Here is a 16,100-nt window from a genome sequence, read left to right as displayed (position 1 = left end):
TGAGCACAGCATGCTGTAGCACTCTAGATGTTTTAAAAGCACACACTGAAATAATGATATTCATTTCAATTATGAGAATTTTCATTACTAGACTTTAAAATGGCTTAACTTAAATGAAATACAATTAACATTGGAACAACAAATGAGGGACACAGAACAGAATTTGTTTAAGTCTCTTCAATCGCATAATGTCCCATAAAAAAACTATATATAAAATTGGACCAGAGCAGTTCAGAAAAACTATTTTGTCAACCCATGGGAGGTAGGGAGGGAAATATAGAAGAAAGGTTATAAGGATCACAGGATGATAGATCCGGAAGTAGAAGGGGCCTCAAAGGACATCTAGTTCCAACTTTCTCTCTCTCTCTCTTGCTCTCTCTCTCTTTTTAAAGAGGAAATTGAGGCCAGCAGTGGTAAAATGATTTGCCTCAGATCATATAAGCAACATGCTTCAGAGGTAAGATTTGGACCCAGTCCTCTGAGTCCAGAGCCAAGGCTCTTTCCACTTTTAAGCTGAGTAACCTTTGACAATTCACTTATCTGGGACATAAACCTCTTTAACTGCCATGAAAATAATAGTTCTTCAACGTTTAAAAAAAAAAGTAATGACCAACCTGCATATTACAGGGGACTTAGTCATCATCTATATGTGACTTGCTGCTACCTGCTAAGAAGTGGAAAGGATAAATTTTGCTCTCTTAACTGGCATCTGCTGCTGGGAAGAGGACAGAAGAGGAAGAAAAGAAGGAGAAGGAAAGGGAAATAGAGGAGAGAAGGAAGAGGAGGAAAAAGAAGAGGAGAGGAAAGATGAGAAGATACTCTGCTCTTTGCTGCCACTTGTTGCTGGGAAGGAAAAGAAAAGAGGAGACAGAAGATATTTATTGTATAACCACCTGTTACTGCTGAGGGATGGAGAAGAATCCTGCCAAAGGAACAAAGCTGAAGAGGCTTTTGCTAATCTTATGATAAAGGTCATTGCCTTTTCCCAAAAGAACACAACATTCTATCAGCTGAAGGCATGAAGCTAGAAGTGGCAGACACTAAAGTCACTGCTGACGAGCAAGCCCAGCTGGGCAGAGGAAACACCTGGAACATCAAAGAAGCAGTCAAGTAAATCAACTCATCCAACTGAGAGCCTGTGTCTAGTGAGGTGTTAATCTGGCACCGAGTGGATCAATTCAGCTTAGCACTAGAAGCATTTGCTGACGCAGAAGCTACCATTGATCAAGGAATTCTTATGGACAATTCCTAAAATTGGATAGGAAAGAGGATGTTGAAGTATATCAATATCCTAAAAAAGGATACAGAATTCTATAATTCCAGAGTTGTGAGCTGCTCTAGCACACATATTCCCAACATATGTGCAATACTACCCTGGGACTTAAAGGGCATATTCACTCTCTCCAAAGACAGTATGTGCAATAGTGGGAGATTTATGTGTGGAATGTTATGTAAATATTTTGTGTTTGTTTTGCATTTTCAGTAAACATTTTGATTAACGTTAACTGAGAATTAATGACTGATTTATGACAGGGAAGTACACCCATGGGGACTAATAAGCTACAGTGTTAGTAGGCACAGTCACCCACAAGGGTCACACTTAGGACTCAGAGTAGGGAGATATAGTAACCCCCTTTCCTGACAATATAAAGGCAAATTAAAGGGAAAAGAGAGAAAGACTGAGTGTTGGGGGAGGGAGTATGGTTTCGAGAAGGAAGCAAGAGCACCATAGACTATACTGTTATAGGCTGGATCAATCCAGGTAAACATTTGCTATATACCATACACGCTGGGATATTTTCTGATCCTTCCATACATTGTACCAGGTCGTTAACGCTTTTTCAACAAAATGTAAATCCCCAGCATCCCCAGTGATAAAGGCACAGAGTGGACACTTGATAGATGTTGATTTGGACAGAATAAGGATAAGAAAGATCTAAGACTGAATCCTATATCCTAGAGCTTCTTTGTCTCTTCAAAGAGTATAGAGGGAGTGAAACAAGATCACCGGTGTAAGGAATTCTTGGGAGGAGTTCTCTACCTCTATTGACACAGAAGAGCAAATGCTCTTAGACTTAATGTTTCTGAGAGTTGCTTGGGGCACTAAGAATCTAATAGACCTTCCCAGGGTTATACAGAAAGTATGTGTCAGAGACAGGACTTGAACCCTGAACTTCCTGATTCTGAAGCAAGCTCTCAATCAATTTTATGGTGCCCTCTCTGAAAAGGGCCTTTTTCCATATTTCTGAATGCTAAAAACATCCTATAGTTCATTTCCAAGGGTCAAAATAAAAACAATAAAAAACAAATGAAGTAGCTAGGGGGCATAGAAGACAGAGTGCTGGGCCTGGAGTCAAAAAGACCTGAGGTAAAATCCAGCCTCAGGCACTCACTAGCTGTATAACCCTCAGCAAGTCACTTAACCACCATCTACCTCAGTTTTCTCAAGTGTAAAATGGGGATAATGATAGCATCTACCTCCAGGGGTTGTTGTGAGGACTAAATGAGGCAATATTTGTAAAGTGCTTAGAACAGTGCTTTGTACAGAATAGGTGTTATATAAATGTTTATTCTTTTCCCTAGCTCCCCCACCACCAATTTCTGATATTGTTATACTGTATATAAAACTGTTAATAGGGCTGTATGTTGAACAAGCCTATTTCTGTAACACATATAAATCTCTCTTTACAGAATCTCAGAGTTGGAAGGGAACATCTAGTCCAATTCATACTTATATAGGAATCTTCTCTTATATAGGTTGTACCTCTCCAATGATTAGTCTTTCAGTCTTCCGTTGAAGACCTTGGGTGAAGGGATCACCACTGCCCCCAGGTGGCTTCCTGTACTACTCCTAGAAAGCTCTCATTCTGAAGTCTTTTTCCTTCCATGGGGCTTAGATTTACCTCTCTGTATCTTCTACCCACTGCATCTATTTCTGCCTTCTGGGGCCAACAAGAAATGGTCCCTCTTCCATATAATTCAGTTTCAGATACTTCATCATGCCCTCATTCCCACATCCTCTCTTCTTCCAGGCTAAATAATTCCCAGTTCCTTCAAACAATCCTCACATGGCATAATCTCAAATCCTCTCACCATCCTGTCTATCCTCTTCTGATTGCTGGCCAAGTTAATCAGGCTCTTCCTAAGCTGTGATGGCCAGAACTGAACACAATACTCCAAGTTTAGTAGGACCACACCCTTGGAATACTGTAGCATCTGTTCTGTTCACTTTGACTTTCTTAATGCTGCCTAAAATGGTAGTCAAAAAAGTTAGTGCAAAGTCATTTAAATCATATGATGCCTGCAGTCCACTAAAACCCTCAGATCTTTTTCATGTGATTTTTTTCCTCATTTTTCCCTACAAGAAAATTTTGCAAATGAGGCAAACCATTTTGATACTTGCTACGAAATGCTTACCTGATGATCCAGTTTCTCCTAGCATTGCTTTGCAACGCTTGCAAATTATCTTGGTATTTGCCTTTGGTTTCTGTGGAACAGGGAAAAAAATGTCATTTAAATGTCATTCAGCTTTTCCTAAAAGGAATGTATAATTTTAACCTATTCTCCGGAGTACTGATTGAACTTTATGCTTCTACCTGCCCTTCAAATACTGAGGTTGCTTTGGGTGTGTATATGAAATTTACATACAGATATAACTTTTTTTTTCCACATCAAGCATTACATTCCAAAGATTCATCAATATATAGATTGACTTCCCTCAACCTAACCTTTCATAGACAACTCCCAACACTGCCATCATTCTGAACAATAAATAGTACCTTACATTTGCACAGATTTTATGGTTTTCGAAGAATCACAGTATATAATCAATCACTTGATGATCTTCATATAAACTCTATGAGGTAGTCAAGATAGGTGCTACTGTTCCCATTTTTTAGACTGAGAAAACTGAGACATAGGCTGATCTAGTTACTTTCCCACTTCTGGATAATCATATAGATTAGTAATAGTTGGTCCCTTCTAATCCTGACATGGCTAGCAAGAGGCATAGAAGACAAAAAAAAAACCATAAGGCAGCTAGGTGGTGAAGTGGATAGAGCCCTGGCCTTGGAGTCAGGAAGACCTGAGTTCAAATCTGCCCTCAGACACTTAACACTTAGCTGTGTGACCCTGGGCAAGTCACTTAACCCTGACTGCCTCACCAAAAAAAAAAAAAGAGGTATAGAAGAGACTAGAAGCTCAACCTCTCATCAAATAGAGTACAGTGCTCCTTACATTACACCACACTACCTCTACTATAAAGCTGTTTATCACTTGAAACAGCCCATTACTCAGATTTTTGACAGATGTTCATTCAACTTTGTTGTTGTTCGGTCATTTCAGTCACGTTCAACTCTTCGTGACCCCATTTGGGGTTCTCTTGATTTACCATTTCCTTCTCCAACTCATTTTACAGATGAGGAAACTGAGACAAACATGATTAAGTGACTTGCCCAGGGTGACGTAGCTAGTAAGTATCTGAGGCTGGATTTGAACTCAGGTCTTCCTGACTCCAGGCCCTTCCACTGTACCACCTCATTCAAATTCACCCTAGTATAATTCTTCCAGATTAACGTTTGCACCCAGCGCTTATACATATTGCTAGCGTACAGGGATGATGAGTGCCCTAAAATAAATCCGACACGCATGCTTATTATTTTTTTAAATATTAAAAATATATTTTCCAAAAAAGGCCATCTTTTGCTATCGGACTATTAACCTAAAGAACAAGACATCAACAACATTAGTTAATGAGAGCCTTCCTCTTCACATCTACAATGCAAAACATTATTAATGACACAATGAACTCCACACAGCAGGGTTGGGTGGCAAACAAAAGTGGGCTGCGGGAAAGTGGCTCTGTCACTTGTGGTTGGTGGCTTTTAATGGTGAAGCCCATCCAGAAATCAATGACTAGTTTGTATTGGTCCAGGGGAAAGAAGCTGGAATGACTGCTCCACAGAAAAGCATCTGCCAGTCCAACATAGATGTAAAGGAAGCCATATGACAGATTCAGAGAAAAATGGGAAGACTTGTATCAACTGACACCGAGTGAAATAAACAGAACCAGCACAACAAGTTATACAACAATAAAGGAAAACAACTTTGAAAGACTTCAGAGCTCTGATTAAAGCAAATAGCCAATCATGACTTCAGAAGACTGGTGAAAAAGCAAAGAAAAGAGGCAGGAGGTCTAGAAGACAAACATTTTCAAACATGGCCAAAGTGATGATTTGCTTTTCTTCACTAGAGAAAGTAATAAGCATTTATTAAGCACTTAATAAGTGTCAAGCACTGCACTTTTACAAACATTACCTCATTTGGTCCTTACAACAACCCTACCAGGTAGGTGCTATTTTTATCCCCATTTTACAGTTAAGGAAACTGAGACAGACAGGGGTTAAGTGACTTGCCCAGGGTCATACAGCTAGTAAGTATATGAGGCTGAATTTGAACTCGGGTCTTCCTGACTCCAGGGCCAATGCTCTATCCATCATACCACCTAACTACAGACACTTATCTATTATAAGGAAGAGCTTTTGGGAAAGAAGGAGATGGGATTTGGTGGCTAGGAATAGAGATAATAACGATAATGTTCAACATTAAAACTGAATATTATTCTATCAAAACATATTGGTATATGTTTGTATGATTCCTGATGCCTAATCAAACGAGAACCAGACAACCTAAGAAATTTTAAGAAGGAACTACCTGAGAGCCCTCAGATGAACAAAGATCTGGAGCAGAAAACAGGTAAGAGCCACTAATGAGCAACGTCAGTTCAAAAGATGCCTTTTTTGAACACTTCAGACTTCATAGGTTCATAGACTTAAAGTTAGCAGGACCTTAGAGAACTTCTGGAGCAGGTAGATGGTACAATGGATAGAGTGTGAGGCCCGGCATCACGAAAACTCATCTTCCTGAGTTCAAATATAGCTTTAGACACTTACTAGCTGTGTGACCCAAGGCAAGTCACTTAATCTTTTCTGCCTCAGTTTCTTCATCTGTAAAATAAGCTGAAGAAAGAAATGCCAAACCACTCCAGTATCTCTGCCAAGAAAACCCCAAATGGGGTCACAAAGAGTGGGACGTGACTATAAAACAACTAAACAATAGAGAACATCTAGTCCAATTCTCTTATTTTACAAATAATAAAAAGGGACCAAGAGGTGACATTACTATTTGAAAACCACAATGATAGTAAGTAGTAGAATCAAGATCTGAACCTAGATCTTAGCTCTAATCTAATGCTCTTTACACTACAACCTAAAGCTCAGGCCTGACCACATGTAGTAGGAGCAACATGCTAACGGCAGGCATATGCTTCAGTTTCCTAGGTCTATAAAATGGGGATGATAATAATACCTGCCTTGACTACCTCATAAAGTTTATATGAGAATCAGCAGAATGTATATGGTGATTCTTTGAAAACCATAAGGCTCTGTCTGAATGTAAGGTATTATTTATTGCTGAGACTGCTGGTGGTGTTGGGAGTTATCTATGTAAGGTCAGGTTGCAAGTTAGGCTAATTTTTCTTTAAATGGCATTGTGACTATCCTTGAGACTTGGTCGGCCCAGGGAACTAAAGGTTGGGTTATTGAGATCATTTCTTCTTCACACGAGTATAAAGCAGTCAAAAGGAGTTCCAGGTCCTCTTTCTGATTCTTGGCTGGGGGATCAGGCAAGGAGTTTTATTCAGCTGGAGGTATCTTCAACATCTATCCACATTGAATAACCTTCTCCCGCTATGGTAAATCTCTTTTTCGTTAACCATTGAACAACCTACAAAGCAACAAAACTAAACTATCAGAAGACTGGCCTGAGTCAGGCTCTGCCCCAGAACACCATGTCACACACATCCCCTACTAAATAAACTCTAATATTCTGATGGAATCCTCATAAAGCTGCCCCCGGCCCCAATATTCTAACTTCCTTTTGGGCCCCACTGAACATGGCATGTCCTGATTTAACCACCCAATCTGGCTTTAACCGTACCTCAGGCCCCCAGAATCAACACAGCCACTGCCCCCAGATCCAATTCACATATTTGAACAGGTGTGTCCTTGTACTCAACCACAATCACATCATCCATTTAGCCCAAGACAGGACCACAATACCTAATTATCCATCTTGAACTGACAGGACAACAGCTAGACAATCAGAAAACAGCACAACCAGGATGTCTGACCACCAAACCATAGAAGGGACCCCTCTACTATTACTAATCCCTTAACAAATCCTTCCTGCTTTTTTAATATTCATAATTTCTGTTGTATAAGCACATCACTATACTATAAAATTGTCTGTCTTGTCTTACTAAGTTGCTGGTTCCTCTTGGAACCTAGCCCTCTTCTGAGGGGCATCAATTCTCAATAAATGCCTGTACTTGGACTAGGGGTGGTCCCACTCTGAATTCTTTGAGACAACCCCTACAATACACACCAAAACAGCAACAGTTCCCTATTACTCCTAGAGTCAAATACAAATTCTTGTTTGGCATTTAAAGCTCTTTATAACTTCATCCCTACCTACCTTTCCAGTCTTCTTATACATTATTCCCCTCATGCATTCTAGTATACTTGCAGCATACATCTCTTTGTTGGCCATCTCCTATTACTAGAATGTTCTCGCTTCTCTTCCCCCCCCCACTTAGAAACCCAAGAATCCTTCAAGATTCAGCCAAGTGATACCATCTACAGGAAGCCTTTCCTAATCTCCCAGTCTACTAGTTCCTTCCGTTGCCCAGGTTACATTATATATTCTCCATATGTGTGTCTTATATACTTATTTTATGTACGCATTGTCTCCCCCACTCAAATGTAAGCTCCTTGAAGGCAGGGACAATTTTTGCTCTTTCTTTGTACTCCCACCACTTACCACAGTGAAACATGGTAAGGCATTAATAAATGCTTATTGATTGATTATTGGTAACACCATATTTATCACAGGCAGGCCCAAAGACCTGAAGGATGAAATCTCAGATGTATCGAAATCCAGAAGATTGATCCAGGGATTTGAGAGGCTTGAGCTGTGTCTGCATTTCTGTGGAAGATTACTGACAACTTTGTCTGTGTCAAGAGAAAATTGGTCTCCCTGTTACAGGAGAGGAAATGGAGTTTAGAACATGGGAATAAATGATCCAAGAAGGAAATAAAAAAAACAATGTCTTAAAGAGGTGGAAGAGAAGTAAAAGAAGTACTGATAGGCTGGTGAAAAGAAAAATGTTACACAAAGTAGAGAAGGAAAGAGAAGAGACTGAACTACTGGAGTTATTATAAAATAGGTAGGAAAGACTTAAAATAAATTGTGGATTTGCACCTTCTGAGGAACAAGTGAGTTACCAAACTCCATAGAGAAGATGAAAAAGACAGCTAGGTGATGCAGTGGATAGACTGCTGGACTTGGAAATCAGGAAGACCAGAGTATTACCCCTGTTTCAGACCCTTACTAGCTGTAGGATCCTGGACGAAGCATATAATCGCTTTCTGCCTCAGTTTACTCATGTGTAAACAGCACCTAACTTAAAGGGTTGCTATGAGAATCAATGAGATAACTAATGTAAAAAGCTTTGCAAAACTTAAAACAATATATGTATGTATGCTATTATTATTATTTATCAATCAATAGATAAAACATTTATTAAGCACTTAAAATGTACCAGGCCCTGTGCTAAGCACTGGGAATACAGAAAGAGGCAGAAGTCAATGCCTGCCCTGGAGGAGCTTACAAGCTAATAAGGGAGACAACATGGAAACCAGTATATACAGAACAAGCCACATTCAAGACAAATAGGAAATCATTAACTGGAGGAAGGCACTGGAATTAAGAGGGATTGGGGAAGACTTCCTGTAGAAGGTGGGATTGTAAATGAGACATAAAGGAAGTCGGGGAGATCAGTTGTTGGAGCAGAGGAGGGAGAGCATTCCAGGAATATTATTATTACTGTGACAGAGAACCGACAAAGAGTCAGACATGACTTAAAAGACTCAACAACTTCCCCTATTAAACTGTAAGCTCCTGGAGGGCAGGGACTGTTCTTGTTTTTATCTACATTTATATCTCCAGCACTTAGCATGCCTGGTATATGGCAGGCACTTAATAAATGCTTAATGATTAAATGACAATACAAGGTGGTTGGAAATCCTCAGTAGAGACCTTTGAAGCCATGAAGAGTAGAAGTAAGCAGTAAAGGCATGGTAGCACTTTGACCCAGATAGTCCAGGGTCTAAGAAATCCATAGTATTGGGGCAGCTAGGTGGCACAGTGGATAGAGCACTGGCCCTGGAGTCAGGAGGACCCAAGTTCAAATCTGACCTCAGACACTTGACACTTACTAACTATTGTGACCCTGGGCAAGTCACTTAATCCCATTGCCTAGCAAAATAAATAAATCCATTGTATTATTGTCCTGAGGCTCCACAGAAAGCCTAGAAGAGCCAGCACTCTGACACTAAAGATCCAAAGTGCTCTCAATCAAGAATGTAGGTCAGTGCAGGAACTCAGGTGACCCAGAGCAAGACCAAGTAGGGCCAACAACCTCACCCAAAAGTGTAGGTAGGGGAAGAATGTGACCCTCAAACAAAGAGCCAGTTCAGGAACTAAGGCAAGAGAGATGAGTAAACACCAACCTTGAGCAAACCACAATCTCTCTAGATTCCCATTTCCTCAACCATAAAATGAAGGAGTTGGAATTCATGATCACTAAGGGCTCTTTTAAGGTTCCTAAATGAGATCGATCAAGCACATGGATATTTGGGACAGTCAATAATAAATTTATGTTCCTATGGAGAGGGCTTTAAGCTGAAATGAAAGGGGAAGAAGAAAATGCCAAGGTGCACATGTCAAACCAGACCCCAGGCATAATACAACATCTGATATAGAAAGAAGAAAGTGCCAGAGGGAACCAATGAGAAGAGCAAAAATAATACTATTAGCCTCAGATGTTCGTATACCAATGCACAAAATAATGGGAAACGAACAAAATGAAACTGATATCTTGACAACAAGCAGGGAAATACAGGTTCCCCTACAGCACTGAGACTTCGTAGTATGCCACTTATGATAAGAATATGGCAAAGGAAAGGTATGCTTTTAAGACAGAATGTGGTATAGTGAAAGAAAACAAGACTGGAAAGTCAATAAACCAGAGTTCTAGTCTTAGCTGTGTCATTCACTAGTTATGTGATGATAGGGAAAGTTGTTTAAATTCTAAGCCTCATTTGTAGAAAAGGGATAATACTTAAAAGATCAAAGAAAGAGAAAAAGGATCCATATGTACAAAAATACATATAGCCTGTCTTTTTGGTAGCGACAACGAACAAGAAACTGAGGGGGTGCCCAACAATCAGGGAATGTCTGAACAAATTATCGTATAAGAATGTAATAGAATACTACAATACATTAAGAAGTCAGGGCAATAAGAATTTATTAAGCATCTATTTTGTGCAATGAATTGTGCTATACACTAGGGATTCAAAGAAAGGCCAAAAAATAAAAAAGTCCCTGCTCTCAAGGAGCTCACTTGCCCAGTCTAATTAAGACAACATGCATACAATTATGTACAAACATGCAGAATATGATGTAACTAATTAAAAAAAAAAAGGAAAGCACTACCATTAAAGGAAATTGGGAGAGGTTTCTTGCAGAAGGTAAGGCTTTAGCTGAGCCATGAAGAAAGTCAAGGAAGCCAAAAAACAGAGACGAGAAAAAAGAGAATTCCAGGCAAAGGGAACAGCCAATAAAAACAGTGCCAAATGACGAAAGGCACAGTTTCAGAGAACCCTGAGAAGACTTGTATGAACTGATGCAGAGTGAAGCAAGCAGAACCAGGAGCATGATATATACAAAAAGAACAATGCTGTAAAGACAAAGCACTTTGAAAGACTTAAGAACTGTGAGCAAAACAAAGGCCAGACATGATTCCCAAGGACCAATGATAAAGCATGCAACCTGCTTCCCGAAAGAGAGGTGACAGACACAAGATGCAGAATGAAACACACATTTTTAACATTGCCCATATGGGAATTAGTCTTGTTTGACTATGCAGATTCGTTACTAGCATTCTATTTTCTTTTATTCTTAATGAGAATAAGGGAAATGGAGAAAAACAAATGCTTATTGTTTTTTAAAAAAGTAAAAATTAGGAATAATACTGTACGCGCTGGCTACCTTACAGAATCACTGTGATAAAACATTCTGTAAACTGCAAAGTGCTATATAAATCGGAGTTATTATTATACTTTTTTAAAAACAAGATATAGGGATGCCCATCAATTAGGGAATGGCTGAACAAGTTGTGGTATATGAATGTAATGGAATACTAATGTGCTATAAGAAATGATGAGCAGGCAGACTTCAGAAAAATCTGGAAAGACTTATATGAACTGATGCTGAGTGAAATGAGCAGAACCAGGTGAACACCATACACACTAACAACCACATTGTGCAATGACTGACTTTGAAATACTTAGCTCTTCTCAGCAATGTCTAAGACAACTCTAAAAGACTCATGATGGAAAATGATGTCCACATCCAGAGAAAGAACTATGGAGTCTGAATACAGATGGAAGCATACTATTTGCTCTCCTTTTCTTTTATTGTTTTGTTTTGTTTCTTCTTTCTCATGGTTTGTCAAATTAGTTCTAATTCTCCTTTACGTCATGACTAATGTGAAAATATGTTTAATATGAATGCATAAGTAGAGCCTATATCAGACTGCATGCTGTCTTGGGGAGGGGGAGGAGAGAGGTATGGGGAGAAAATTTAAAACTCAAAATCTTATGGAAGTGAATGTTGAAAACTAAAAATAAATTAATTATAAAAAAAAAAACAAGATATAGGAGGAGCCAGTTGGTACAGTGAATAGAGCTCCAGGCGGTTAGGAAGACCTGAGTTCAAATTTGGCCTCAGACACTCACTAGCTGTATGACCCTGGACAAATCACTTAACCTCTATTTACCTTAGTTTCCTCATCTATAAAATGGGGATAATAATACCACCTACCTCACAAAGACTACCGTGAGGCTCAAATGCTAAAGCGCTTAGCACAGTGCATGGTACATATTAAATGCCACAAAAATGTTAGCTATCATTATTATTAAACCAAAGGGACAGCAGAGTCATACTGCATCTTGAGCCTTTTACATACTCTCCTCCCTTGCTGCCTACTGACATCTTTCTCATCCTTCAAGGCTCAGCTCAAATGCCACCTCCTCCATAAGTTTTCCCTGATCCTTCCAACTGAAGTAAGTTATTCCTCAATGGGTCTCAAAGCACTTTATGTTATTTTAGTGCTCTTATACAAACACCATGGCATAACATATGGAGCCAGGAAGACCTGGGTTGAAGCCCTGCCTCTGACTCATAATGAGCAAGTCATAGTTAATCTCTCAGTGTACTAGGTAACTCTTGAAGACCATAAATTGCACAGCAGGTACCAACCTGCATCGGTGGAGGGTGTTCCCTCATCCAGGAGTTCCTTGTACCAATTAAATCACAGGTCCAGTCTCCATCCCTACACACAAACATTTTAATTTGTTTTCAATTTATCATTATAACATATCTTATCACCTCTACCAGATGATAAACTCCAAGATAAAGAGGACAATGTCAAAGTTTGTATTTCTCCTAACTCCTGGCACCATGTCTTACATACAGAATTCCCTTAAATAAGTGTTTGCATGAATGTAACCAAAGAAATGAAACCACAGACTAGCCTGATTCTATAAGAATGTCAGGAAGGTTAAAGGCCAGAATGAGTCAACACTTATTAAGACGACAAAAAAGGTGGTTGTTGTTTTTTTAGTTTAATATTATTTTAAGGTTGTCATTAGGCCAAGAAGAACAAGAAAGGGAGAAAAGCTCTGCTTTAGGTGGAAGAAAAAGCAGAAAACATTCAATTTCTATTTTGCTTTCACCTTCCTTGTCAAAAAAGAATAATCTTCAGCCTGAAAGGGGAAAGAATAAAAATGGTTATGAAGGAAGAGTAAGCCAAAATGAGTGAGGAGATAGTAAGAGGGAACCTAGCTGCTCTAAATGAGTTCAAGTCACTTGGGCCCAATGAATTACATGCCAAGATATGTATTTTAAAGTACCTGCAGCTCAGGCTACTGAAGTATTGTCTGTTTTCTTAGAAAAAGAATGAAGAATTAAAGGAGTGCTATAGGACTAGAATTGGGCAGGCACTGTTCCAATTTTCCAAAAAAGAAGGTAAATTGTGCAAATTCAGGAGCTTTATGTCTATCCCTGGCAAAATTCTAGAACAGATTATTAAATGGATGCATTTGTGAGCACTTAGAAAGAAAAACAGTGATCACTACAACCTAACACAGGATCATTAAGAACAAACCATGTCAGGCCAACCTCATTTTCTTTTTTGACATGGTTGCTAGACTGGTAGAATTGAAGAACAGTACATTTAGATTTTTTTTTTACAGCATGTGACAAAGTGTCTCATGACCTCCTTATGAACAAGACTAGAATGAAAGCAACCAGACAAATAGTAAGTTAGGTGCATTCATAACTGGTTGAAAAATGGAACCAAAATAAAATTAATTAAAGGATAGATGTCAGCCAGCAGGTCTTTAGGAGAATACCCCAGGAATCTATCCCTGGCCCTTTTCTATTCAAAAATTTCATCATCAAGTTGGATTAAGACAAATAAGGGGTTTACCAGGTAGAAGAACGACATTGGGGAGGGATATATTACATGCAGGCTGAAAGAATCCTCCTAGATTTGGTTCATCATTTTAGTCTAACAAGAAGAGATGTAATAGGGATAAATGTCTAGTTTTGCATTACTTCGATTGACTATGATATCATCACAATTCACTCCTTCCAATGGGCACAGATCACAACCCATTCATATCTTTGTATCCAGTGCAACTTTCATCTATGTCTTCCCATAAATCTTCTACAGGAGTTCCAATTGATGCACTAGGGACCTTCTTCTACTTCTGTTGGCATTGCATAGATCATGGAACATGAAAGACGTCCACTGGTTAGCCATCTATTTCACTACTCCTACATTTCTAGAATTATATCTCTGTGATGACATAATTCATATCATTTTGGAGCAATTCTTCATCAGTAATATTTTTTCACTTATTCATGATCAGTGTCTTTCCATTGCCCTTTGGATAACCCTAAACTTAAAATCTTTGAAGACTGTGGCAATACATGAATCCCAGCTAACACCACCACCAGGATAACACTGATGCTAAAAAAATGGGCCTTTGTTTCATGGAGAAGCTAGGACTATTCAAAGTATTGGGATTTCACAAAAGCATTCCATCCTGCTATCTTCCCATTCAATGCAGGGCCAGAATTCACTGTCCATCTAACAGTGTCTTTCCAAGATATATACACTGATTGACCAGCTCTGTGAGCTGTACATCAACTGCATATCATGGTCTGCCCAAAAAGTATTATTCATCCACTTGATTTTCCCTGTGAGGAGAGTTAGGCTGAATGCTTTTCATTTCACTAAGAAGGCAGTGCAATGTATCAGGGCTTGCAAGAATCATTACAATGTCATACAAACAAGAGGTCCATCTGGAGGATCTCACCATCTATAATGACTTCCTCTTCCATTTGGACTCTGTCCTCCACAATGGTGGAAAATCCTATTATTAAGTATGTCTCTGTTTTATTCTGTTTGAGGATAATAATGAGAGGTCATTTGAACAAAGTTATGTCTGCTGTTACAATTTCAAAAAAATCATGTATAATTTGAATATGAAGGCAGTATTTTACTCAATGATTTTTTTTAATTGTCAATAAACAATAATCACAGTAAGATCTGGCATCCTCTACAACACAGGAATTAAGGCAATACTCCCCAGTACATCCAACCATATTAAAATGTAATTGGGAAATATTTAACAAAATAAATAAAAATACAATGGAACACAAATAATGTCAATATACAGTCTTCTAAGTCAATATGTGGCCTGCAGAGATCCTTACGTATGGTTTAGTGGCCTCTTTCCATTTGAGTTTAACACCACTGCCCTATACCTGTTAGCCAAATATATAAAGATGTAATCCATCACAGAATAACATTTTCAAAAGCCTTCTTGTTCATTGCTTCGTCAAAGATACCCTAAATATACGTATAAGACTTCTCATAAAGAATTTGTAGAGATGGGGAAGTAGGCATATGATTTAGTAGTCACTGATATTTTCTCAGTCATTTCTTTTTGATGATAAAATCTGGTAATAAAAATCCTGTAATTAGGCTTTAAAAACTTATCTGCATAAGTACAAGAAATTAACTCTGACTATTCTTTGGAAGGACAAATACTGACGCTGAAGTTTAAATACTATGGCCACATGAAGAGAAGACAGGACTCATTGGAAAAGACTCTGATACTGGGAAAGAATGAAGACAAAAGAAAAGGGGGTGGCAGAGGATGAGATGGATTTAGTCTCAAAAACCCTAGCTCTGTCTTTTTCACATGAAAAACCTAGCTGTTTTCTGCCCATCCAGTACTTTGTTGTTGTTCATTCATTCAGTCATGTCTGACTCTTTGTGACCCTGTGGACCATAGCAATCCATTATGATAGTATGTAGTGGACCACAGTAATCCATTATCTCCCAAAGTCTGTCCAAGCTCGTGTTCGTTGCTTCCATGACTCTATAGAGCTTGGGGTTTTAGCTGAGAACTAGCTCAATAAGTCAACTTGACTAGACTGCCAAAATAAACAACTCCAGCATTCAGAAGGGGAGTGTGGGGGACAGCTCTCTGCTCTGGGCAGATGGGTATTATTACTATGTTCGGTTCCAGACACCACTTTTGAGGTACACCAGATTATGTCAAGAAGAGAGTGGCCAGGTTGGTAAAAGGTCCTCAAACCATGAGAGATGACAATCAACAAGCAAAAATTGTGCTGTTTAGCCTAGAAAAACTTAAGAAAAAGATGATATCGATCTCCAAATAATCTGAAGGACTATCTTGTAGAAAAGGGCTTAAACTTACTTTGCATAATTCCAGAGGGGAAACTTAGCACCAGTTGGAGAAAGCAATAAGGAAGATATATAGCTCAATATAAGGAACAATTTTTCAACAGTTGAAGTGTCCTAAAAATGAAAATGGGAC

At 38.9% G+C, this 16,100-nt stretch overlaps 1 protein-coding gene across 2 annotated transcripts in view; it reads right to left on the bottom strand.

Moving 5' to 3' along the window:
- The window catches only part of UBE3D (ubiquitin protein ligase E3D), a 200,386-nt gene that overhangs the window by 148,875 nt on the left and 35,411 nt on the right, over positions 1 to 16,100 (bottom strand). Inside the window, exons 1-2 of one of the 2 annotated variants that reach the window (XM_078155270.1) lie at positions 12,442 to 12,509; positions 3,418 to 3,487 (exon numbers count right to left, since the gene is read on the bottom strand). In XM_078155270.1, the coding sequence (XP_078011396.1) occupies positions 3,418 to 3,487; positions 12,442 to 12,468 (97 nt within the window). In that variant the 5' untranslated portion in view covers positions 12,469 to 12,509. Of the gene's footprint in view, positions 1 to 3,417; positions 3,488 to 12,441; positions 12,510 to 16,100 lie in introns of those variants that run through there. The other variant, XM_020969935.2, reaches the window with a different exon arrangement.

The sequence above is a fragment of the Phascolarctos cinereus genome, unplaced genomic scaffold (genome assembly GCF_003287225.1).
Source record: "Phascolarctos cinereus isolate Bilbo 61053 unplaced genomic scaffold, phaCin_HiC Scaffold_5;HRSCAF=322, whole genome shotgun sequence".
In the NCBI taxonomy this organism is placed as follows: Eukaryota; Metazoa; Chordata; class Mammalia; order Diprotodontia; family Phascolarctidae; genus Phascolarctos; species Phascolarctos cinereus.
The sequence above is the reverse complement of the archived record's forward strand: the minus strand, read 5'-3'. Positions and strand labels throughout refer to the sequence as shown.